At 35.5% G+C, this 27,436-nt stretch overlaps 2 protein-coding genes across 2 annotated transcripts; one reads left to right on the top strand and one right to left on the bottom strand.

Moving 5' to 3' along the window:
• Nucleotides 1–1,365: 1,365 nt before the first annotated feature.
• Nucleotides 1,366–6,942, bottom strand: LOC144445043 (exonuclease 3'-5' domain-containing protein 2-like). The gene is made up of 5 exons (XM_078134594.1): nucleotides 6,826–6,942; nucleotides 5,925–6,229; nucleotides 4,076–4,233; nucleotides 2,548–3,312; nucleotides 1,366–2,048 (listed from the first exon to the last, which is right to left on the bottom strand). The coding sequence occupies exons 2-5, from the start codon at nucleotides 6,225–6,227 to the stop codon at nucleotides 1,388–1,390; spliced, it is 1,887 nt and encodes a 628-aa protein (XP_077990720.1). The 5' UTR covers nucleotides 6,228–6,229; nucleotides 6,826–6,942; the 3' UTR covers nucleotides 1,366–1,387.
• Nucleotides 6,943–7,253: 311 nt separating this feature from the next.
• On the top strand, nucleotides 7,254–26,842 carry LOC144444526 (26S proteasome non-ATPase regulatory subunit 14). The gene is made up of 8 exons (XM_078133969.1): nucleotides 7,254–7,326; nucleotides 8,207–8,333; nucleotides 21,744–21,863; nucleotides 22,629–22,699; nucleotides 23,240–23,390; nucleotides 23,828–24,010; nucleotides 24,632–24,757; nucleotides 25,556–26,842. The coding sequence occupies exons 2-8, from the start codon at nucleotides 8,208–8,210 to the stop codon at nucleotides 25,715–25,717; spliced, it is 939 nt and encodes a 312-aa protein (XP_077990095.1). The 5' UTR covers nucleotides 7,254–7,326; nucleotide 8,207; the 3' UTR covers nucleotides 25,718–26,842.
• Nucleotides 26,843–27,436: the final 594 nt, after the last annotated feature.

Raw genomic sequence — 27,436 nt, 5'->3', positions numbered from 1 at the left:
TCACAATTTTCCAAAGGCCATTATTGTAACTATGGCAACCTGTCTTTACTCTCAACAGCAAAAAAGCTTGAATAATAAGATATCAGTCCTAATAATTTTCTCTGTGTAGCCAAGAAAAATACAAGTGACATAAAGGGCCTTGTCACTTTGAGTTGCTAGATGAGAAGAGACAAAACCCTTATGTAACAAGTATTTTCTGGCTGAATGAAAAAAACTATTGGAGAATAATATCAAGACAAAGCTTAATTTTAGAAAAAATGGAGAAAGTCATGAATATTCTGAGCATTGCAGAGATGAATGAATAACTATAGCTGTTATTCCCCAATATTTTTCTTCATTTAGCCAAGGAAAATACTAGTGACCTAAGGGGTCCTGTGACTCGTAGTGATAACCCTTAGGTCACAAGTATTTTCCATCTGAATGAAGAAAAATATTGAAGAATAACAGAATTATACCATCACCAGTAATATCAAAGAAAAATTGGTGAAATTAATGGTAATTTTGAACGTTTTGCCTCATATTTAGAACACAGCAGAACCAGTGACATAGACATGCATTGTTGTGACATAGACATGAGATGCCGTGACATAGAACGACCAGAGTATATATTCCATAATTTTTCTTCAACTTGGCTTGTGACTGGTCTAAAGACACATATTGTCATGAAGGCCAACACTCAGAGGAAAAATTCCATAATTTTTGTACAACTTAGCTTGCATGTGGTATAATATGACAGAATGCCACGATGTGCAAGTGTTGCAAATTCAGGGTACTACTGAGTGCTTTTGGTGTTCTCTGCAGTCATGAGAGTGAAAACACCATGAGTCCCACACTCATGGATCATGTGGTTCTGTTATTATTACATTCTGTTAACCTGAAACAGCCAAAATCCAATGAAATCATTACTGTGTGATCACAAATCATGTACAAGAATGATTCTGTGTGCTCATTTGCATATCATTTGCATACATGTATGCAATAATGTTGTCATTATTGCAATACTGTGCAAATACCACTAGTATGCATGTGCACTTTGTGCGAATCTCCGGTACATTTTCTCATATTTTTCTCTAAATGTCAAAGAAACTGTGAATGACATGTAGCACTGCTACTTTGCACATGTACAAGTGAATGTGTTGATAGACCCATGTGTCAGGACTTCATTATGACTGCATCAAACTACATAGACTTATTAATACTCCAGTTGTTTTCTAAACAAAATATACATAAGATGAAGTATTAAGAAGGCATTCTAACAAAATGTCATACAAATTATTCTACATTACATTATAGCTGCAATAACAAACAGAAAAGTTTTAGCTGATAAACTTTCTTGTATTTAGTATATATTAATTTACCTCTTTTTATTTGTAAAGAAATTTCAACATCAATTTTCTGAAAGTGTTGTGTTTGAATTGATTGCTCTTGATGTACTAGTATTACTATTATGTTGCTGAACATGATTATTACAAGTTACATCAGAATCCATTTGTGTTTTCCGTAGTGCTGTCATGGTCATGCCATTTCTCCTGTCAACATACTCCTGTACTTCAGCATCCCTGTGATTAACAGACCATAGTTCTGGAAGAAACTTAGGCGTCATAGTATTAAGAAAATGTTTCCTCCATGCCTTCTCAAATTGAATCAAACCACCTTCCTCTTTGTTGATGGCTGCAACGACTTTTTCACCGTGTGAAATATAATCATCGTTTGAGACTTTCGCATCAAGTGCGATACTTTCATTAATCACGTCTTCCGTGACTTCATCAATAGAATGGAATTCCTTGATCAGTTTTTCAAGTTCTTCCATCCGCTTCTTGGGAAGTTTTTGTGAGTTGAACTTCAAAGCCCTTGCAGCTGATCTGACTTTGACAATGGCTGTGTCGTCAGTGAACCGACTGTATCCGTGATTTGGTAACGGAGCATCATAGCGTTCGGCTATCCTTTGTCTCATCTGACTGTCATAATTGGAGCTGAGCTGATGACAGGCAAAGCATAGTAAGACTACATCATGGGAGGAGTGTTCTTTTAGACGAGTTGGAAAGTACCTGTGAAAGGTAAATGAAAATAAAGTGTTTGGGAAGATACTTCATTACTACCACAATAATGATTGGTAATCAAAAAATGCACTAAGTTGTAAATAATTGAGTCCCTAAAAAAGTAGGAATATCAATGATGTTTTTCAAGTTAATACTCTTTTACTAGGTGCAGACAAGGTAAATGGTGTGCAAGACAATGGTCACTTACATAAGTACGCACTGTGAGAGTGCATATATGTACTAAGCTTGTGGCCACATTTTGTAAACAAGAGCTTGGAAAATATCAAGCCAATAAGACAATAACTATTACTATATTCATACTTCCTATTTTAGGGCAGAACATTTTCCAACCACACAGTCAGAAATAAATAAATAAATGAAATAAATGAACACTGGTAAATAAATAAATAAATAAATAAATAAATAAATAAATAATGATGATGTAAATGGAAACCTGACCAATGTGTAGGTTTGGAATGAGTGCAAATATCAGACTACCTAAACTTACTTTCTATATTCATGTGGTACAACATTTTTCCTGATGTATGAATCTGTAGTTCCACAGACAACACATTGGTTGTGCTTTTCTTTGAGATAATAATTTCTGTCAGATCCAGGTCGTCCTGCTGGTTCAAACTTCAACCTGATGACCAACGGTTCCTCGTTGACCATTTCACCTAACCCCTTTGCAACATACCATTCAGCTTTTTTACGATCACATGTACACAGCAACTGACCGTCTGGTGCCAGTAATCGGCAATTATGATACAAAGGTTCTCTTCTCGCTGAGTAAGCTTTACTTATTGTATTAATCTCTGGCTTTTTAGGCATGACATGACCTTTAACCCTTGACCTATGTCGTGATTGGTTCTTCTGTTTAAACTTCTCATCTGTAATTCCCTGACAGACACTTAGCATTCGTCTCCAATTGTCATCATCTGCAAGATCTGATGCAGTAAAGTTAAGTTTTTCTAATGCTACGACGAGAAATATTTGAAGTGAAGAAATTGCATCATCAGCGGCATATGCTACTTGCTCTGGACTAAGATCAGAACATTCCCAGTCGCTGCACCTCACACCAGCTGTCTTGTCGATCTCTCTGTTCAGTATCACCGAACACAAATCGGCTAAACTGCCAGTTATGACAGTTCTTAAAGATGGTCTATGTCGAAATGTAAATGTTCGTAAGTCAACACAACCTTTTACAGTCAAATCATAATCACGATGAAGCTTTCTACAGTCTTCTATAACACCAACACCAACTTTCAATATACTGTGGAAAGAAAACAAACAAATCAGTATCGTTGCTCTTTTTGGTTCGATCATTGCAAATGGAGATTACATGTTTTCATGAAATACAAGTACTTCTAACATTTAACAAGAAAACTGGAATTACTGCATCATTAAACTGATTTATGCTTTCTTGACCATTATGCAACTGCTCCTTTTGTTTTAACCCTCACTGCACTATTCATATGTAAGTTCACAAAAAATAAAATATGGTGGCTTTAAAAGATAGTGATCTCACTGTCTAATCAGCTTATTCATGATTTTTAGAAGGTACAAATCTGTAAAAGTCTAAATAAATTCATATATCTGATATGTACACATTCAAACAGAAAATATGGAAGTCATACATTTGTCATGATAACTAGCATCCATATCGTTGGCTCTATAGTGTTAAAGATAACATATGAGTAAAAATGCTTCCATAAAATGTCAATTAATCTATTCTAGTATAGCATTAATATCAATGCATGCCGTCTATGACATTACAATTGTCTTATGACATTGTTAGAACAGTTGACTGCATAGTGTGTAGGGATTTCCACAACATTTTTTCATATGTATGACAAATTACGTCATTGGCTCATGGTATAAGTTATATGTTGATACCAGGTTTGAGTTCACTCAAGTGGTGGTTATGTATGTTTAAGTATGTAGAATACTACAAGGACCTTTAGAATACGCAGCAAAATTTGACCCCCAAAATGTACAAACTCAGCTTGTGCCCTTTGCAACCATTTGAACTGTACCTTTTATTCTGTAATATTTCTTGTAATAACTGTGGAATACTGCCATTAGCTTGATGTAATCTAATCAAACAGCAATATTGGTAACTTGATAGTTGTAAAAGAGACACAGGGTTCTGATGTCCATCACGTGTTACCCACTCACAGTCCAGTCCTATCACCTAAATAAACACATAGATACACATAATATGATTTTGAGAGCAAATACAATGAAACAATATTTGGTGAAAAAGTACCATACTGGCTATTATTTGCAAAATATGACATCTGGTTAATAATAATTTTAATAATGTTCAGTTTTTATGCAACACTTTCCTGTGCTGTACTCAAACAAAGTGCTGTACAATTGATCACCCCTGGTACTAAGGGGATAAATAATGGCACAATAATCCTTTTATTTTTCCTAAACTCCCTGGGGAAAGCATACAATCTATTGTCGTCTTTATAAGTGCATAGGATTTCAGCATTAAAACTGCAACCTCTATCCTACCAGGTCCCCAATTATACAGCTGGGTTGACTGAGGCACAATAATGGATCAATTTTTGCCAAGGGCTTTAGTAACTCAGGAACAAACAGCAGTGACGAGGCTTGAACCCACAACCTGGAGATCCTAAGCCAGCCACTCTAACAATTTGGACAAACATGACTCAACATTTTCTACGGGTGACATCATCTGATTACGGTTAACCAACTATTACTTATTCACTTATTAATTAAAGAACAAACTGAACTATTGAACCAAATGAGTGTTCAGGTACACTTAGTATTTTCTAATTTAGTCAATGGTATGTTACAAATGGCACCTTCCAAAATAGTGCAACAGGCATTTCTTAGGCTCAGGAAACTCACATAAGTTATTTCTATCAACCCTGCATCACATAACAGCTCTAGAATAGAGCTATAAAAATTTGTATAAAAAAAAAAGGCCCAGAAGACACCTGCTAGACATTCCCCGGGACATTGCAAGGTATTTTGTGAAACAAACAATGTTAGGAACTACTTTTTTGTTGGCACAGCTGGTCTCAGCATTGTGTGTGCAGTAGCATTGATTATTTCAAGAGGTATGTTGCTGTTGTGGGTACTCCAGTTCATACAGTCATGCTGCTGTACATTTTTATATTATGTATTTTTATTTATTTATAAATGAAATGCATCCATAAAATGTTTTTTCCTGCAATAAAACGTAACAAATACATTACAAGAACATGTGACAGATACACAAAAGATTGATGGACTATTTGCAATGGTAGATGCCCTGTATCTGAAGAACTGGGAGTGGGCTTTTGGAATGTGGAATTTTGTCCTTGTGTTGTGTTGCTGAATGGTATCATTAGTTGTTATGAGTTCAGAAAGGTAAAGAGATAACAATACTTGGGACACACACACACACACACACACACACACACACACACACACACACACACACACACACACACACACACACACAACAACAACAACAACAACAACAAATTTTTCATTCTACAGTACTCAGTGTTCTCCCCACTATAGATAAAACATGGTGCAAACACCAGCCTTGCCATCTAGGCTGCCATGCCATGCTTGCCAGGTTTCTACTGTGCTTCAAAAGTGTTCTACCATCCTTGAGCTTTGGTAATCTTTGAATAACAAAATCATAATAATACTTTCACATGAAGAGAAATAGCTGATCCTCAATGTACATGTGTGTATGTGTTAAAATAAACATGTCAGAGTTTGTTCCAGTGTTGAAGACATGCATATTTATATGCTGGTCACTGTGCAAACCAATATGCAAATTACAATGTTTTATTTATATGTAAATTAATATGCATATTAGCCATCATCCTTGCATTCACTGTAACATATACCAACCTTTATTCCACATGCTTTTATTGAATCTTTAAGTTTTAGAAGTGATTGTTCAATCAACTCTGGTGAATTCACCACCTCCACTTCAATCTTCTGTTGTAGGATTTCATCAACAACTGCACTTTTAGTTGTTTTCTGTGGATTTTCAAAATGGTCAAATTTCTTGTCTGTTAGGTCATCATCATCAGTATTGTCTACTATTCGCTGATATCTTCTCTTCCTAAATTGGTTCACTATTAACCATGTTACTATGGCAACAGCAGTTGATGTAGTTAGGGATATCACTGCTCTGGTCCAAAGTGTCATCTCTGTTCAAAAGAGAGTTCACAGATACATAAATTACATAACATATGTGGACCTGAAATTATTCTGCAGTAAAATGGTTATTTCACAATCAATCATATGTGCATGTGTTTGAGTGTGTTTGTTTGTTTGTGTGGTTATTTGTTTGTCTTTTTTTAAAATGTACTTTTGAACCAATGTGTTTCTCATTCTGAAAAAAAATCACATTACTAGACGGTTCTCCAAGTTTTGTTGGTTCGTCCAGTGACACAGATTCAGGGTCAAGGTTAAGGTTAACATGTCACCTGCCAGAGGGGGCGTAGTTCAACATACCAACGTTATAATATTTAAAAAAATGACATTGTGACGATTTCAAGTTTATGCAAATGTGAATTGAATCAAAATAACGAAACATTTCAAAGTCCACTTAGACAGTTATCAGCGTACCAGCTGCTGCAATTCCACAGAGTACTTTTAGTTAGTCTCCCCATGTATATCTATACGTTAACGCGTAACAGAATTTTCCATAAGACTTGCCCGAAGTAAACGTTCACATGACTTTGAAATACTGTAAATAACTATATCGTATCACAAAAATCGTTAAAAACTTGCATTTACTCACCTGATATGTTGTTTGAGCAGAGTGTGGAAAGGAATAAATAACTACTCCAAATTTAAGCAGGAAATTGGTGATGATAACTCCTAACTGATGTCTCTGCCAATCATTTCACCAAACACGCTTCACGCAGAAGGTCAAATCCCAGGTCACATATTCGACCTTTGACCGAAGAGACGATGGTGGGGAAAAACTAATTTTAATGGGTAATGACGAACATTCTGTACAGAAATCACATTGTGTTTCTAGCAAAATTAGACAATGGTGTACTGTTGACTATGGAGACTTTCGTATATTTTCATAAAAGAACATGGCCATCCAATAATCTCAGAGCCACTATATTTTACATCAAAGCTTTCGTCCATAGTTGCAAAATGGTTTCGTCCTAAACTGTTGAGGAAAGCTGTGAAAACAAATATACAATTTAGGCAGCCATTTTGTCCAACGTGAGTGACAAATTTTCTGTGTTTTGAAGACGACGACTAGATAAAAAGTTAACTTTTAAAGGTAATGTAATCAAATTAAGTTGATATGTTTTACATATGTCAGTTTACAGGCTGGTGTCACCATACACGTCAAAAATAGGACAACAGTTGGTTTTACCAGCATAGTTGTGAGAAGCGCAGACTTCATTCATGACTTGCAGAATACAAATTATATTACAATGAATATATGTGTACACATGTACATGTATGTTTATATCATGCACAAGTTATACAGTGTATTTATTGATGAAAATTATTTTAATTAAAAAAAGTTGATTATGGAAGATATTGTATTGTGTCCTGTCTGATCTTAACTATAAACCCTAACTTCTAGTAGTAATTAGTTCTACATTAAACCCTTTCAAAATATAAACTCTACACTTGTGATGATGTGCCACATTAATGTAGTGGTGGGGGTGCCCCAAGTTCAACATTACACAATGAATAACAGAGTGAACTCTTGCCAGAATAACAATGCCAACCAGCATGTCATAGTTATACTTTTACTTTTACTTATATTTCTGCAAAATTTTGTATATGTTCATTATATTTGATGTTTTTACTGTTATTTTTCAAACACTAAAATCTCTAATCATAGTAATGAATAACCCAGGAAATGTGCTCCAAGAACTCCAACACATATAAGGAGGGGGACGGAGATGTGTGTTAGTTCTTTGAGTGTATATTCCAGAGCTAATTAATTGTATTGTTGTCAAAGGGCCTAATCTTGCCACAGGTATTATCTTTTAGATGGACTTGACCTGAAGAGGGTTGATCAGATTACAAGGAAATTGGTTCCAACGTATTGAAAATGACATGTATATAATTCTCAATACAAAATTGCAATGGCTCACATTATTCTTTCAAACAAACCTTCAAATTTAAAATTTTTCTCTCTCTAGAATGGATCGTTTGTTACGACTCGGAGGAGGGGGTTTATCAGGTCTTGGTGGAGGTACTCCTCCAAGTGATGCCCCAATGGTGGACACAGCTGAACAAGTCTATATATCATCTTTAGCATTGTTAAAGGTAACACAAGGCACATATGTGTACTTTAATGTGTATTCTTTGGTACCCAGACACTTTTCACAGGGTCTTAGTAATAATTTGACATGCCTGATCTCTTATTACAACCGTAAATTTGCTACAATTACATGTAAACTTGGCTAGTGTATTACTAATAGATTGTTTCCCAAGCTTAGTATAAATGCTTTATTATTTCCACTACAGGAAATTTAAATGAAAGTTCACACAGATAAAACAAGACAATAATACAAAACTATGATGTACAGTTGTAAAGAAATCCTGTACACCACAGGGCTCGAAATTAATTTTTTTAGTTGGTAGTCACTTTGACTACCACTTTTTAAAACTGGTAGTCAACAGGGAAGATTTGGTAGTCATTCTTTTTTTCAGCATTTAATAATTTATGCATAAACAAAACATTAAAGGGACATGGTCTGCAACTTTTGCGTATTTCTTTGCATTTTTGTTTCCTTTTTAAAGGTTACTTATATTATACCACTTACTGTAACTTGTCTAAACAGCGGTTAGTCACTGGCAAACCTGTACGCAATAAACTGCTGTGATACGATATCTGATTAAATGGTACGTTTTTTTAATCGACCCCTGACCCCGTTCAAACCAGTAACGTCGATGTTCAAACGCGAGAATTTGACCCGGTCACCTAACGGTTTTGGTTTGAACGCAATTATGCGCATGCGCACTCACTACGACCTCTTCAACATGGCGGACACCAACAGTACAGATGCAAGGTCGTCCAACTCTTACGGATTCAGCCAGGAAACGAAGGAAAACAAAATCGTCCATCGGCAAAATAAATATATTTGGACAGATCGACCGCTGGAAAGCACTGAAAGAAGCAAATTCGCTACAATTTCACTGGAAAGTCGCGGAGTTTCTAAGTTTTAGACTGGTAAGTAAGTACATACGCATTTCCTATCTGTGAATGACACATGAACAGCTGAGTTGTGTTTACATTCGTGTATTGATGCATTTGTTGAAATTTAGCGAGTATATCACTCACATGCAAGAGTATTTTAGAATTGAAATCTTTAACGCAGATACAGTGAATAGTTGTTTGTTTGTGACACCACATTTACGTTTATGACATTGGCGAAAAAGCATGAATATTTGTTTGTTTGTGACACCATATTTATGTTTATGACATTGGCGAAAGCATGGCGCTATAACGCTCGTATACTTTTAGTAGTAGTTATAGTACGACTAAAATACACACAGCTGCAAACCTGTGATGTTTTGTCTTTGTAAAATGATGACCGGTTGTTTATGTAACTACTAATTGTGGTAAAATTGGTGACAGGCTGTCCAAACCACAATGGACAATACTGCATTCTCAGTTGTATGTACGGTAGAGTTGATGTTCCATCTTGCTAGTATAGCTTGTAAGAATGATAAAGACAACAACCACCATTGTAGTGTACTATTCTTATGTTGATCATAGTACAATACTATAGCATACATTGATGTCTTATATGAACAATAACTTTGAGTTTTAGAAATACAAAAAATGTAGTATTACATATTAGTGCACCAATATTTTGCTATCACTACAGTTTTTAATACTCCAAAACTCAAATTCTGGAAGAAGGTAATTTTGGTGTGTTTACTTGACACCACTCTAGAGCTACACGTAAATGTTAGTTTTGAAAATTATGAGTCTAACGTTGGTATATGTGCTTATTTTCCTTCCCTAAACATTTCAATATTTTCTGTTTTTTGGGGTTTTGTTTTTCTAAATGTCTAATGTATTATTGTGAATGTTTCCAATTTTACACAGGTACTATGATCATCAACCCAGTAAAGGCAGAGTACTTGCTGAGGGAAAAGATACATCACAGCCAGTAGCCAGTACTTCCCAAGCTACTACAGGAAGAGTTGGCCAATTTCAACAGATCAAGTATGTATAGAGAATATGAATCATAATTTTGATTTTAAATTATTACACAAACTATTCTGCCATTTATTATCTAACCATTATTCTATGCATAAAACTGAAAGTTACAACCATGTAGTTTAATAAAACCATGCACAGTTTTTAATAACTGTATGAACAGTATGTTTATTGTATTCAGAAGCAACCAGCAATATATTGTAAAGTGAGGAAAACATTTCTTTACATGTAATTTAATGTTTTATTTTTATCAATCACATTTTATAAATATTGCTGACTCGGATATCTTACTAACTTTTTGTATTTACACAAAGCTATGGCACTCAGAACATTAGAGTAAATACAATGTAATATTGAATTTGTTTTTACATTTTTGCAAATCATGTACAGTTTCTTTCAAACCATATTGATATCTTTTTATCATTGTTAATGTGTACATTATACTCTACATTTTAAAAAAATAGACATATTTCATTTTTGAATTGGCTTCCAACAATATTACTATTATTATAGTGTGTGCATTTTGTGCTCATTGTAGAAGTGGACACACAGTGCCTCAAACATCAACACAACAACTGGTCACTGAGGTGAAGGTGTGCAGATGTTGGGTCAAATGAGTGGTCCAGATGTGTCTAAATTTTTATCAATGGAATCTGATAGGTAAGATTTCTAGTTATACATAACATATGACATACAAATGTACAATGTATTGTTGTCAAATATTTCTGTTGCTTTCCCATGTTACCAATAACAGACCACTTTGTCCAAAATATCACTGGCATGAACAGTTATCAGACTTAATATTCTTAGTAATTTACTAGCCATGTTGTGGGTTTGCATTTAGCAAGAAGGCAGTTTAGACGTGTATGTGGGCATTAAAAAAATTCTGGCTGTTACATGTATTCTTAATATGACTATTTGGATCAAGTCATACATGTAGCTGTGAACACGACTACAGGTTGACCAATGTTTGTTGCATCATTGAACATTTGGTTTTCTTTCCTTCACAGGGGTTCTATCATGTCAGGAATTAATGTGTTATATCAGAAATCACCTGTAGTAGTACAGTTGTGAATCCTCCATCAAGAATGTACACCTGACTGCAACTTCCTCCCAGTCACAGGCACAAAGTGAAAGGTACATAATTTATGATGATCAATTGCATTTCATATCGTACATATGTGGAAATACATGTACATTGTAGATACTGGTAAAATACATACAAATGGTAATGATTATTTTAACATTCATAGCGAACATGAACATGTTATATTTATTGGTCATACAACGTGGATGTGCTTCTTTGTATTTTTACCCTGTTCCTCATGTCTCACAAATTCTGTATTTTACCTACAGCACCTGTCGAACACAAAAGTGCAAGTGCAAGATTATGTCAGAATCATTCATTGATCCATTTGAGGAAGTACTCACATGATTGCTTACCACATGATGTACAAGCTTGCGTTACATCAGATTCATTGCAGATTACATGGTTATACTTGCCAAATAGTTTGTTGTGTCTAGTTGTACATACAAAGAACTGGTACTAGGAATGTGTCATTATGTTACATATCTGTTTTATTTCATTTATCACTAACAGGTTTGAAACATGCTGAGAGTAATGACTTAGAAGAGTCCGGTGAAGAAGATTCAGACTAGTATGAACCAAGCTTCAATATAACTATGCTGTGAGTATATGTACATTGTATGAAATTTATTTTTGAAATGATATTGACAGTGTACATGTACATACAGTGATGTGGTGGAGTAGAGTGAATGTATTTGTTACTGCGTAGGGGGCAGTGAGCATGTAATTTATCGATTGATCAATCAGTTGATTGATTATTATTTGGTTGAATGATTAATCAATTGAATGATCAATCTTTGTGGTGCAATATGACTTATTTTATGTTGGATATTGATCAATTCACTCATTGAGTTTTGTGGCGATATAAAACTCACTACAATTCTGCCAATGCGTTTTCGGAGACAAATGTGGACACGTAGGAGATTTTGAGGTAGTCTACAAAGATATCATGATGAGACGACGCATCGATTAGCTGAACAATCTAGACTGCATCATTATTTTCGACATGTTTTGATGCGTTTTAAGAGTCACAGTTCAAGATCAGACGCCTTCTTACTATCCATGATTGCTTGTGTTACTTCTGATGACCAGTTCACTCCTCTTGTTGCGGCCATGTTTGCGAATGACTATCTTAAATTCTTAGTCGCTAGGCTCATGGGTCACTTTGACAATGGTAACAAGGTCAACATATACTGTAGGGGAGGGTGTCATCTGAGACAAGGTATGCTTTCACACTGCCTTTGGCACCTTCTTCAACTGTTTGTCTAGTGTGATAATCTCCCAGAAGATGAGAGATAAAGCAAACTGTTAATGTGAGTGATCTCTCACCAATTATGAAATTAATGGTGTTTTAATTTAGATCAGAGGAGAAAAATGGATATGGCATCTTTATTTAGTCAATAAAGAGAGAATTACATACAACTGAAAGAGAGAAAAGCAGATAGGAAAAGAGAACTAAATGAGTGACTTGATCAATATCACACAAAATAATTTTTATTGCACCACAAAAATTGATCATTCAATCGATCAATCATTCAACCAAATAATAAATCAATCAATAAAACGATCGATCAGTCGATCTATGGATCAAACAATTACATGTTCGCTGCACCTGTGGTTAGTGTTGGAGGGTGATTCACACGATAAATAATAATTGTCAATATTTTGTAGGGATGATGGACATATAGAGCCAGATGATGAAGATGCTGATGTTGATATTGACAGTAAGTGACAATAAAGATGAAAGTCTTGACAATACTAATAACACAAGTCAAGTTCAAGGAATTCAACATGTTCAAAGTGATGAGGACAAAGATTCTTTGCTCAGTGATACTATGTGCCTTGTGTATCTGAAGCAGTTACTCAGCTCAAGCCAGAGTTTCCTCGGTGTGCACAATAGCTGACTGCAATGGTGAAATCAATATTTCTAATGAATTCGTTGATTCTGCCTTATACTTGAAGTGGGTGAGTATATTGGAGGAATGACAACCATGTAATATTCATGGTGATCTATATTTCAATCACCGATATGATGTTGACTTGGGTTTTGATACTACACCATCCTAATATACTGGAGTGCTTTAAGAAATTGAAAGGTATGAATGAAACCTATCACATTCTCAATATGTGTATAGGACAGATACCAATGATCAAAGTGTACATACTTTTGGCATTTTACCAATCTTTGTTAGAACCATGGAAATGAATGTATTTTTGAAAAAGATCACAAGTGGTTTTGTTTCAGTTTTGAAAGCAGAATTCCTATTGAGGTACATCAGGCACTGTACTCTATTCAGTAGTCAAATCACCCTACTAACGTTGATATAGTCCTTGTGTTTATGCTGTGATCGCATGCTTGACTTCATCCCTACTGACGTAGATATAATCATTGTGTTTAGGTTGTGATCACATGCTTGAATTCATCCCAAAATTGTAAAAAATATTGTGTTTAGCATTACTGTAACACGCTTGATAGGAAAGTATTGAATAATCATGTGTTCTAGCTATCATTACTAGTTAAACCTTTGATGCTATTTTCAAGTTATTGACTGTGTCAATTTTAGACCATTATTGCATGCTCCATAAGCAAACAAAGAAATAAAATTAAATTGTATGTTTTCTGTGTACCATGTACCAATAAGTACAGCTAAAATGATGTAGGCTTGGTGTTTCACTCATGTGAAATAACTGTTAAATGCACACCCTCAGACAGCTTGTAATGTAAAAGAAATAATTACATAGGTGCTGTGCAGTGTGATGTAGAAGTAGTCAAGTTGAAATGTAGATTATCAGTTAGAAAATAAACAACTGCAGCCATTAAAAACCATCAAGTCCATGTGTAATGTTTTCACTAGAAGCCTGCTTTTACTACACTGTGAAAGAATAGCAATACTAAGGAACCTACTGTGTTTGTTGTCTCTGTTATTGTTAGTCTAGAGTTTAACTATGTCTAGTTCTGTATCAAAAACATAATTTTCTATGAGTGAATCACCAAGCCTACATTATTTTAGCTGTAAATCAATGTGATATAACAAAGCCAATAAAGGTTGTTGTGTGGTTTCTTATTCTCACAGAAATGTCAAGCTGAACATGTTGAGTATGCATGGTGCTCACAACCAATTTTGAATAGGCACTTCCATAGTGGAGACCTTATATACTGTTCTGTGTATTTGTTTTCAGGACAACTTCAGACCTGGAGTCTTTTCACCAACATACATTGAATGATTGATGTATGCATCTAAGTGCTCAGCAAATACACCACCTGTTTACAGGGCAAGAAACTTGCTTGCAGCTCTAGATCACAATGTACATGTTGACAGAGATTTACTGAGGACAAGGGAAGGAGTGATTCGGTAACAATAAATAGTTCTCTTTTAATATAAACATATATACATGTATCAGAAATATACTTAGTACATATTAGGTAAATCATGTCAAAGGAAGAACATTGGATGAAGTCTAATCTGGTACAATATTTCAATACAAAAATTATCCAGTGTAGTTAACCACTAAGACAGAAATATAGAGTCTCATCAATGTCAAAAAGTGTATTCAAAATGATAATGTCAAACACTGAACAGTGCATGAATAAAAAAAAACTTCAATCATTCACTTACACATGCACGCACACACACACACACACACACACACACACACACACTACTATAATGAACATAGATTATAACACTATTTGACCAAGCAGCATAGTTTGCCTATCACAAGCTGTGCTAAACTACCCACTTGTGATGAGTTTTTCTGTTGAAATGTACAAGTCTATCATGTAATCACTATAATAAAAAAATGTCAATCACGTAAATTTGGCTACACTCAAACATGGCTTTCTACTTGACACAACACCAAGTATGCACAGAGTTAACATTTTTCTAAGTGAAGCTGTTAGGTTTTTTTTTTGTGTGTGTGTGTGGGTGTGTGGGTGTGTGTGTGTAATATGTGTAGTAGAATAACTAAGGCAATGATCAAATCTGTTATAATAATCACCAGGGAGGGAAAGATTTGTAGATATGTTTTGAACAGCTGGTGAAAGGCAAACTCGGAAGGCTGAGAGATTTGTGTTGAATGATACACCAAATTATAGTAGCATGCCTGCAGCACTGAGTCTGCAACTTTAGTAACTCCTATCTACTGTCCTGCTAGTAATACTATGTGTATGAGTAAAAGTAAGCTGATGGGGGGGGGGGGGGGGGATTATATGACAAGCATACAGGTATGTATTTTTGTAATGTTATTTGTTTAGGTGTGGCTAATAGAATAAACTGTAAATAGCACAAGCAGGATAGTAGACACTAGCAAAATTGTAAATCAAGTGCCATACACAGGCTAAAACTGCATTAACATGAATGCTTATTGTAACAACAAATTTTGTCTCTTTTCCTGTATTATGAATTTTAGCCACCACAGAGTATTCCAAAAAAAAAAAAGAGTTGTAGATGGGCTATCACACCTCTCAAAGTGGAGAAAACATACCCACATTTGCTTGCCTTGAAGAAACTAATAGTGGACACAAGACTACTTGACTGACAAGGAATGAAGCGAAGGAAGGAACTGGAAGCCAGTGACCCTAGATGACTGTCAAGAAATCTTGCTCCCATATCTCCACCCCCAACAGCATCATTGGTTGAAGTGCAAGTGTTGAGACGACCTTGATTCACTATGCATTCACTGAAGTCTGGATGGTCTAAATCCAGTGTATGTTAAGAATGGGTCAGGGTATCTGTCCCTTATCACCCAGACACAACAGCTTGGAACAACAACATGGTTGCCAACCCCTAGTCTACCATGTTGCCAAAGAACAAAATTTGTGCAAGCAGCATGCTGTTGGCATCATTGTTATCTTCAACATCATCTACTGCAAAAATTCTTGTCGCCATCTTCTGCTATTGCCAGAACAGCCTCATTTGGTACAAGAAAATTAAAGTCCTGTAAAGGAAGAGGAAAAAAATAGGTTTTTTTAGTTTATATGGAGGACAATGTCTAAAATCATGAGTTATATGGTATGAAATAGGACATTTTGAAAGGAAGAATAGTGCAGTTCTTTTGATTTTCAACTTTATAGCAATAAGTGAATCCATCCATAATGCTGCATATACTTCATGTACATGTACATGTTTATTTGTTACATTTAATACATTTATGCAAACTTTGGTTTGTGTAATCTTCATAAACCATTCAATTGATCCAGTTTGATTTGTTTAGATGTGTTATTTTGGTTGAATCACAGTTCAAATGTTATCATCTGCTGTCATTTGTGATGTAACCAGAGACTACTATTCATTTGTCATTACAGTTACTTTTAAATGACAGGATTTCATGAAGGTACTTCTAATTTAGCATGATTGCGAAAAGGTGCATGGCTGTCATGCAGCATTCAAAGGGACACGGCCGCTCACAATATGATAATAATTTTTAGGAAGTGAGGCCCAAATTTTTTCTGATGTCTTGTCAGTATTTTCTAGGGTGTACTGCAATGGGCCGTACCATGTATCATCACGATATGATTACGAACAGGTTGTGACATCACAGGACATACTAAGGGAGCCATCAGTATTTACAAGTAGGGTAGGGCCAAAGGAATCAGGGGGTGGGTCACATTTTACAAACCTGTTCTTGGGGGTCATATTTTGGATAGTAATGTTTAGGGGAGGGTCACATTTTACAATCTGTAGTTTTGTGACCAAATTTAAGATTCAATGATTGTCAATTTGTTTTGTGTTTTGAGATGTAAAAGTGAGATGAACACTCATCATTTACTTTTACGAGTCTTTTACATGCCAAAGTACAAATACATATAATGTAAGAAAATTGTGTATAAAATGATGCATTTTATTGATTGTACCATCTCACCTTATCACTCACAATGCAAAAAGCACTGGCAACTATGACAGTGTTGTTACATATGGTAACTTTGTGATCACCAATATTAGTGCTCTCAGAACTGATACCACAAAATTAGTGTTGAATCAAAGCTTTTGTATTGCTTAATCTTTCGTATGAGTGCTTGAGCATGACAATATGATAGTTCAAAAGAAAACAACAAGGATCATGGGACGAGTTGATATCTGTCCAAAAACAGAGTCTGTCCGAAAACTGCAACAGTGAGTGTATACATATAATGGGAAGATTGATTAACATTCAGTTTATGGAATTATCATGGGGAGGGTCATGTTTTACAAAATGGGACAAAGGGGAGGGTCACTTTTTACAAATGGGGGGAGGGGGGTCATGTTTTACTTAACAGATCATGTGTGATTTCCTCTGGCCCTTCACCCTGTCAATACTGAAGGCTCCCTAATTTGGGAAGCTTGTATGTACAGATCCTTAATAAGCTTTACCACTCCACCTTGTTTCACATTTCTTTGGACAGGTACAAACAGCCCATATGGTAGTAGTACAGTGCTAACAAGATGTCGGTGAAAATGTGGGATTTGCTTCTAAGAAATATTGTTACTGTATGTAGAAATTTCCATTAGATACTAATGAATCCAGAGTTCATGAACATCTATGCTCAAATGTAGCATAGTCTTCATAAATTGTGAATGTGTGTTTGTCTCTCTTGATATCAGAATAGTTGTTTCCTGTTGCATTGTATGCATGGTTCCTAATCTAATTCAAGGCCTTGATAACTTATGACTTACAGTAAAAAACTTGGATATCACATTGAGAATGTACATTTACTTTCGTTTCAATTTTATTGTCACTAGAGGTCCACGGTGGAGGTCATACTACAAATATTGAAATAGTGCTTGTAGCTGATTAACAACCTGTAATACTAAAACTGTAAACAACACAGAATAGTAAATGTAGATCGAGATGAAAACATCACTAACTGTAACTGAAATGTTTTTTTTTTATTGGACAGCCCACGATTAGAAATCAGTAATATTGTTTTCATCAAAGCAGTACAGTATTAGGTTGAAATTGTGATGTCATTGGATAACTACAATTGTAACAACAGATTATTTGGTTTAGATTTATAGTGTGTGTACAGATACTGTATGTTTCACCACCTGTGATTGTATAGTGGTCATTAGGGTGGACAATATCATTAGGAAGTCATTACATCTAACAAAAATATGGACAACAAACATTTCAGAAGCTGCTAGTGCAGCTTTGAAAGAAGCGTTTGTGAGATGTGAATAATGTCATGTTCATTCTGTGGTCAGCTATTAAATATATATGTACTCATAGACCCTTGAGGTTCTATGATGTACTATTGTTAAAATGAACATATGTTCTTACTTCCATTCTTTGTTGTCTGTCTTGTAATTGGTTGTCAATATCACCAATGGTAGGCATACTACCTTCCCTAACCCTACCCTGTTACCCCTTCCTGTCATTCTGCATACAGCACCCTCTTCCAAACCACTAAAACTAGCCTGAAGAAAGAAAAGTAGCACTTACATACATACATACATACATACATACATACACACACACACACACACACACAAATACATACATACATACATACATACATACATACATACATACATACATACATGTTGTGTATGTGTAATAATAATGTTCTTATATAGTGCTTTCCCACTCCATGCTCAAAGTGCTTTAATTATTATCCCTGGCTCGGAAACGGCACAGCGGCCCTTTAGTCTTCCTCAACTCCCTGGGGAGCATACAATCCATTGCAGCCATTTAAGCACATAGGATTAAAGCCTTCACATTGCAACCTACATCCCACCAGGTCCCCGGTTATACAGTTGGTTTGACTGAGGCACAGTCATGGTTCAAATTTTGCCCAAGGACTTTAGCCACTCAAAAATAAACAGCAGGCAGCAACAGGGCTCGAACCTGCAATCTGTAGATTTCAAGCCACGCTAACCATTCACCCATCATGACTCCACAAAGTGTGTTTGTGTATATGTGTGAGTCTATGGGGGGGGGGGGGGCATGGAAAAATAAAGTACTTGCAGGGGGGCATCAATTTTTCCCAAGTTTTTGTGGGGGGGGGGGGGGGGGGGCTTGAAAAAAATACACAAGGAAAAGTGGAAATCCTCTGGGGTCCCCCTTGAAGTAAAATCTGGACACTCCCTTATGTACTTTATTACATGTATTTACTTGAAAATAATGAAACAATACATATATTTTGCATACATTTGATAATGGACAGATTAAAGGAAAATAAAACAAAAAACATTTGGAATCGTATGGGACCTATCAATGAGTATCATGACACATTGGGGAAATAACCAATACTATGCACAAAAATTGCAGCCAAAAAAGTTGCATTCTTGCACAATTTATTTCAAATGGAAGTTTCCTGAAAAAACAATTGTATTTGTAAATTCTGGTTCGATTTGTCGGCAAAAGTAATGCTTTCTGCTCGTTACATGTCCCAAATAACTTTGACCTTCACACAACGCAATTGTTTTTGTACTTTGATGGCCATAAAACTTGGTTTGTGCAAACAAATCACCAGTTTATTAGATCTAGAGCCCATGCCATCACGATGTCACACACAATAAAGATTTTACTATTTGCACAAATCGTCTACATATTCTCATCAAGCGATGACACATTTACAGATTTGCAATATGTGGTGGAAAGATCTCGAAAACACTGGTTAGAAACACGTGTATTTGTTTATATACTTACATCTGACATGGCTGGGTCACGTTCCGATCCTGGGCCGGCCGGGCATAGGTCACCGAGCTAGGTCACCGCATAAATTACTTCTGCGCATGCTCATTACATGTGGTTGTCAGGTGATCGATTCTGAACGTTTTGAATCATGGCGGGTCATACATATTCTGCCGTGGGGTCAACTCAAACTTTATCGCTCAGAAACAACGCCGGAAGATGAATTTTCATACAATTCACGTCATGTATCCTTTTTACACTTGTACTAGAGTAGTTTTGTGTAAGTATTTAATGTGCATCGAAATAATGTAAAAACATTCAGTTGCAGACCAAGTAACTTTAAGTAATAAACATTCTGATAACACCCAAGTTTTTTTCATGCAATTAGTGACATTCATATTATGCAAACATTTGACCTGTCCTAAAATAATACATGTAATATACTACAGTAGTATCATAGTAAATAAATATCATATAAATGATTATTGTGTACCAAGCTCTTATTTTGCAATGTCCACTTGGAAACCTCAAACTGACAGTGACACAAATTTTGGCATAACACATACATAATAAATATACACATATTTTACATTCATTCAGTCACACACACATGTATACATGTACAAACCCCTCCCCCCCCCACCCCACCCCCCACCCCCCCCACACACACACACACCAAACAGTTACTGGCCTCAAACATATATACAGGACGTGACTGAGAGATTGACAGAAATAAACTTCAAAACCCTAACTAAATCGCTAGTCACACAGCAAAATTATGTACTTTCCATGTTGTAGTTTATGTCACTGAATCAGTAACGGTGTGAGGTGTAGAGTTACATGTAATGATTAGTGGCTCATTCCATTTCGGGTGTGTGGGTTGTTTGTCAAACTTATAACACAAATGCTCTCAAATCTGAGCATTTATGCTATTTATTATTATTTACTTTGCAAAAGATAAAACGTCATATGATAAAAAATACACACGGTCACCATCCATTTCAGTTTCCCTTACATTAAAAAATAACATGCTATGACCCAACCCTAGAGAGAAATGGTATGTGCCAAGGCACGTCCCTCAAATCTTATCTGTTACTATCTATAAACACAGGAAGTCATTCTGATTGCGGCTAGGATTTGTCTCCTCCGCTAAGGGCTTTGATAAACGACGTAAATTTTCATCCTTCCACTAAATTGAGGTATCCTAATATTGAATGACTAGTTGTAAAATATATTACATTCGCGATTAGTGGTGGGAGAATGATTTTATTCTGTATATTTTCCTAAGTTTTGTATCATTTTGATCGCAACTGTGTGACATGGAAAAGATAATGAAACAGTCATGAAATCAATAGAGTGTTGTGTGAGTAGACGTTATGGCATTTGTAACATCACAAAGTAAGCAATATCAAACATGCCAGCCGCATCTAATCACACATAGCTATAGAGTCCAGCGCTCACGCTACATTGCCAACTTGTCAGCAGGCCTTCCATGCATACGGTGGGTTGGCGTCCCTAGGATTTTCGTGGTAGTCAAGGATGACTACCAGTTTTCGAACTTGGTAGTCATTTTGGAAAAACTGGTAGTCAATTGACGCGAGACTACCGCTAATTTCGAGCCCTGCACCAACAGACTGAAAGATTCACTACTGACCAAACACAAGCAGATTTTTCAATTTAAGTCGCATCCAGGACCTGCAGATTCATTTTGGTTCATAATCACAAGAAAACTGTTTTTGTTTAATGATTCTTTTATTTGGAGAAAATGTTAGAATAATATTATATATACTTTGTTTGTTTCTAGATGTTGAAGCATGGCCGTGCTGGAGTACCAATGGAAGTTATGGGATTGATGTTGGGAGAATTTGTAGATGACTACACTGTTAGAGTTATTGATGTCTTTGCTATGCCACAGTCAGGAACTGTAAGATATTTACTATTCTGTAGTAGCCATAGTATTGTCGTCATACAAGTAACTTGTATATATCATTAGTGTGCTTGACCTATGAAAGGCAACAAATTTGTTGTGGGTCAAAATGAGCAAAAATGGGTTTACTTGTGAGTCTAACCACATAGTATTTTGGGGAACACCAAATTGTGGTGCATCAAAAGAAATTTCATCAATCAAAGTGGCTTAGCGGGTACACTGATAATCACTGTCATTTCTACACAATTGAGTACTTAGCAACCAGTATTGATTACTTGACAATCAAACATGATTAGTAGTAAAACAGTACCCATACTGTACACAAAGTACTTAGCAGTGAAACAGTACCAATTCTATTCTACACAAGCCACTGTTGGATAGGACAGTATGGAGTCCATGTTTAATCAGTGCTAAAGATTGTCAGCACAAAATGAATATTTCTGATTATTAATATTCCTGAAATGAGTTATTGTATATATCAAATGGCTTTGATTAGAAAGAATGAAAGAATTCTATGTCATTGTTCAATTTGTTGATCATAAATTTCAACAAGACAAACTATCTTGAATGACTTGAAAGCAGAAGAGCAGATTATCAAAAGAGTAGTTAAATACTACACCACATAAAAACCATGATGCCTATTGAGTAGTTTTACATACATGTATAGATGTATGTCTGAAGAAAGAGAAGAGATGGGTTTGTATTTAATATATTTACCTAGGGTGTCTAATTTACATGTACATGTTATTTTCACTGTCTTAGGGTGTCAGTGTAGAAGCTGTAGACCCAGTATTCCAAGCCAAAATGTTGGACATGTTAAAGCAGACAGGAAGGTAGGATGTGAAAATGAATATTTAATATCATTTTGTGAATTAAAATGAAAAGACCATTGTGTTAATGAAACTATGATGTAGACTAGTGATTATCAGCATGGAAGGTTACAGCTGCTGTTTTGGAATTCCATGTTTAATATTGTGATACAATTCTTGGTATCAGAAAATCGAATTTCTATCACTTAAAAGTAGTGATCATTTGATTTCATGTTCAATGGTAGACACCATGACTTCCGGTTGTGCATTGCATGTGTATTACTATAGGTATGCATAAGAATAAGTCAGCATTTTTGATGTACTTTGACTCTCAAGCATGAGATAAAATGCTATTACAGGTACTGAGAATTGATTAACAAGTGGTTAAGTAGGAATATAATATTTAAAGTCTTCATATTAAATTTACATATAAACCGAGATTGTGGCGTATTGTATGTATAATGTCAAAAGAAGTTCAGCATTTGTGTTGTAATCTATCAAAATGTGATTTTGAGATTTATAGATGTGATGTCTAATACGGTGCATGTCTCTATTCGTATCTAGACCTGAGATGGTAGTAGGTTGGTACCATTCACATCCAGGGTTTGGATGCTGGTTGTCAGGTGTTGATATCAATACACAACAGAGTTTTGAAGCCTTGTCAGAGAGAGCTGTAGCTGTAGTAGTTGACCCCATACAGAGTGTGAAAGGAAAGGTAAGACCAGTTTACTGTGATTGGAAAGGGAAGGGGGAAGGGTGTAGTTTTAGCCCAATACAGAGTATGAAAGGAAAAGTAAGATCATTTTACAGATATTGGAAAGGGGATAGGTAGCATGTCATTGGGGGTGGGAGTGGGGGTGGGAGTTGTTCAGTAATTTTAGACTAGTGATAAATGAAAGTCAAAACCTGTTATATACAGCTCTAACATTACATTTTAAAAACTAGATAAAGCATCAAACTAATTTGTGTGACACAAATTAATGCAGAAAAGTAGACTGACCAGTCACTATTGGACTGATTGCTGTACATCCATCTCGACCTTGAATCCTTGCAGAATTATCACTTCACATATACAACACACAAACACAAGAGAAATAACAAACTGTCAGTCGGCAATAAATGCATAAATCTAATTTTGTTCATTTCCTGTAGGTTGTTATCGATGCATTTAGACTGATCAATCCTAACATGATGGTGTTAGGACAGGAACCCAGACAGACCACATCTAATCTTGGGCATCTACAGAAACCATCAATACAGGCATTAATACATGGACTCAATAGACATTACTACTCAATAGCTATCAACTATAGGAAAAATGAACTGGAACAAAAGGTAGGGTGATCTGATTTCGTAAAATCTGTTATTTTGAAATAATGTCTGTGTCGGTGAGTTTTGTACATCACAATGGCTTTATATGAAGAGTAAACAGAAGGTCTGTAGACTCTTGCTTATGATGTGGAAACACATACATTTTATGAACTTATTGAACATTGTCACCTCCTGGTTGTCAGAAATATGTGTACCCTTTCTAGTTATGTGCAAGCATACAGTCGTAAGCCTTAGCCATTTACTATGGCCTACTTATCTGAGCTGGTACTCATCATAGTTTCACTACCAGCACTTCAAATTGTGTACTGAAGATGTAGTTGTGGAAACACATTGAAATTATTAGTTGATGTCGATAGCACAGTTTGAAAGATAACTAAAAAGTCAAGCAGATTCTAGAATGTACAAGATTTGATATTCTAAGTCCAAATCTGACTTGAGTTATTCTTTACTAGCAAGTCCAAAATAAATCACTGCAAATCTGATACCAACTATAGCTCACTAGAATATTAAGGTGCTGCACAATGGCAACCCTAGTGAATTTCCAAACTTTTATTTAGATTAATAAAGTTTATATTGTTATCACATGTAGTGTGTATTTATCGCATGTTTCTATCTCGTTCTCAGATGTTATTGAACCTTCACAAGAAAAGTTGGATTGATGGTCTTACATTAAAAGATTACAATGAACATTGTTCAGTCAACGAGACAACTGTTAAAGAAATGTTAGAATTAGCAAAGAGTTATAATAAGGTAAGTAGTAAACAAAGTCTTTGTTTGTAGACAACCCTGGTATCTCCTCTCAAATAGGTACTAGGTAGGGTTTATCCATGGTTGGAATATTGGAAGTATATAGTCCTAGTTCAGTTACCATCGTTTTTACACAGACTGAATGTAAACAAAACAGGTGTGCATACTTCAGCAGTGCATCACAATACTAAATAAGGTCTCTTTATTTATTTATTTGTTTATTTATTTATTTATTTATTTATTTATTGGGAAAACCTATGGGAACTAGTCCCATTTACAGGCTCCAAAGTTACATCAAATGGAAACACACACACAACTTTCAAAATCTGATCATTCAAAGAAATTACAGAACGATACGTCAAAACATTCCAATACAGCTATGGAAAAGTAGTATGTTCCATGCAGGACTTAATATCTGGAAATTACTGAATGATTTGATTACAAGTATCCATGCATCTGTTGATCGGTATATAATATCAATGTAAGAAATGTAGTCTATAGAAAATAAAATATGTTATCAAAGTTAACACAACATGATAGAGATGGAAATGCAAATATCATTAAATGGATATACACTGATACTAGGCTATTAAAGTAGGCCAACAAGAAAACTCCCATCCTCCCCCTCATTGCCCGGGCAGGTTTTTTTTTACTGTTTTCTTGGCCAAAGCAACTGAAGGACACTGAGGATGGTATTCCTAGCTATTAAACCAGGGAATTCTTTGTTAGGTTTTACATCATTGCCAATTGTATACTTGACAGGATATAATACTTGTATCTTGTATTTATTTACATTAACAGGCTGTGGAAGAGGAAGATCAGATGACAGCAGAACAGCTAGCAGTCAAGAATGTTGGCAAATTAGATCCTAAGAGACATTTAGAAGAACATGTAGAGGTGCTGATGACATCAAATATTGTACAGTGTTTAGGATCTATGTTAGATACAGTTCTATTCAAGTAAAGCCTTATCTTTATTGAAATGTATATTATATCCTTTTGCCCAAATTTCCAACCCAATACATAAACTTAGTTATAATGTCCCATATTCTCAGTTAGTAACTGGTAGCTATAGACAGCTCATATAGTCCATATTTGTGGTTTTCAATGTAAAGTCACAAATTGCTTTTAAGAGATGTAATGTTTACCGAACTGCCACTCAGTCATCAGTCAGTGTTGGAGAGCAAAATATGCGACCACATGCTTGATATAACAATTGTGTACAATTCAATGACATCACTGTACAGACTGAATATTTTTTATCAAGTTTCCGAATTCCATTCTGTTTACTGACTGATGCTACTAAAATTGTAGGGTTAACATATGTATGTTAGTTACATGCACTACAAATGTATTTGTGTTGTAAAAGAATTTATAATTTTTCTATGTTAACATTATCTTTTAAGTACATTGTCTATGTTGTGTGGCATTAGTCCTTGTTAAGCAGATGACATTATGAAGTATGTTACATTGTTTATAAAAATAAGTTTTGTGTACAGTGCACTCTGTTTTGCAAATATTCTCCAGTCAATGACATAATTATCTTTTCATTTAAAAGTTCAGTGGTATCAGATATATGTGCAAATTAAATGCTGTTGTTTGTTGACAAACAGGATGTGTTGTGTCACATGTCATGATCATTATGTAAACTTTTACCCCTCCAAAGTTCTAACCACTCATGTGGAATTTAGTTTACTGGCAGAACGTCACAGCCACATTTCACTTGGGGAAGTAATCATGTAGACGTCTTGTCTCTAAGGTATGTCATGGTGGGGAACCCTCACATATAGAACAACCGCCTCAGAGAGAGGCCAGTAAAGGCAGAGCTACATGACGTATAGTCTCGTAGATTTGTGCTCAGAAACAAATTTTTGTTAAAGCATCCTTAGTTACTGGCTAAGTTTTAGTAGCATGGGACCCCAAGACATGTGAAACAGATGACTACCACGCCCAATCCCCTGCTTTAATCGTGTTGTAAGCAGGTTTACTCTTTCTATATTATGTGAACTGTTTTGTATACCCTTCTTGTCATAACATTATTTCTTGAGTTATAATACAGAGATGTGCCCAGATTTCTTTACAAGATTAAAAACACCTTTTACAGAAAACGTGTCCTGTGGTATGTTAATTTTGGATGTAAGATTACTTTTAGAATAATGTTGGGTTCTTTTATAGCGCTTTCCCATGCCATGTTCAAAGCGCTTAGAAAAGGTGTGCCATGGTACAAGATTTCAGAGAAAGTTTGATGTAGAGTAAGATAGCTGAGGAGAGCTGTGGGATAAGATTTTAGAGGAGATGGATTTGGGAAAAGACTTTAGTGGTGGGATAAGATTTCAAAGATTGTGATGGTCAAGATTTCAGAGAAGATGGGTTGTTATGCAAGATTTGTAAGATATTGGTAGTTACAGGGCATATTTTCAAAAAGGTTGTTGGCCAAGGTTTCGTAGAAAATGCTTTGTGGGTTCAGGTGAAATATTTTCAGGGAACGTTGGTTTAGGCTGAAGGTTTCAATCAATATTGTCTTGCATCCTGTGTGTGTGTGTGTGTGTGTGTGTGTATGTATGTATGTATGTATGTATGTATGTGTGTATGTAGGTATGTATGTAGGTGTGTGTATGTCTGTCTTTATGTATGTATGTATGTATGTATGTGTGCGTGTATGTAAGTGTGTGTGTGCGTGTAT

This window comes from Glandiceps talaboti, chromosome 13, assembly GCF_964340395.1.
Source record: "Glandiceps talaboti chromosome 13, keGlaTala1.1, whole genome shotgun sequence".
Taxonomy (NCBI): domain Eukaryota; kingdom Metazoa; phylum Hemichordata; class Enteropneusta; family Spengelidae; genus Glandiceps; species Glandiceps talaboti.
This window is presented reverse-complemented; position numbering and strand designations above follow the sequence as displayed.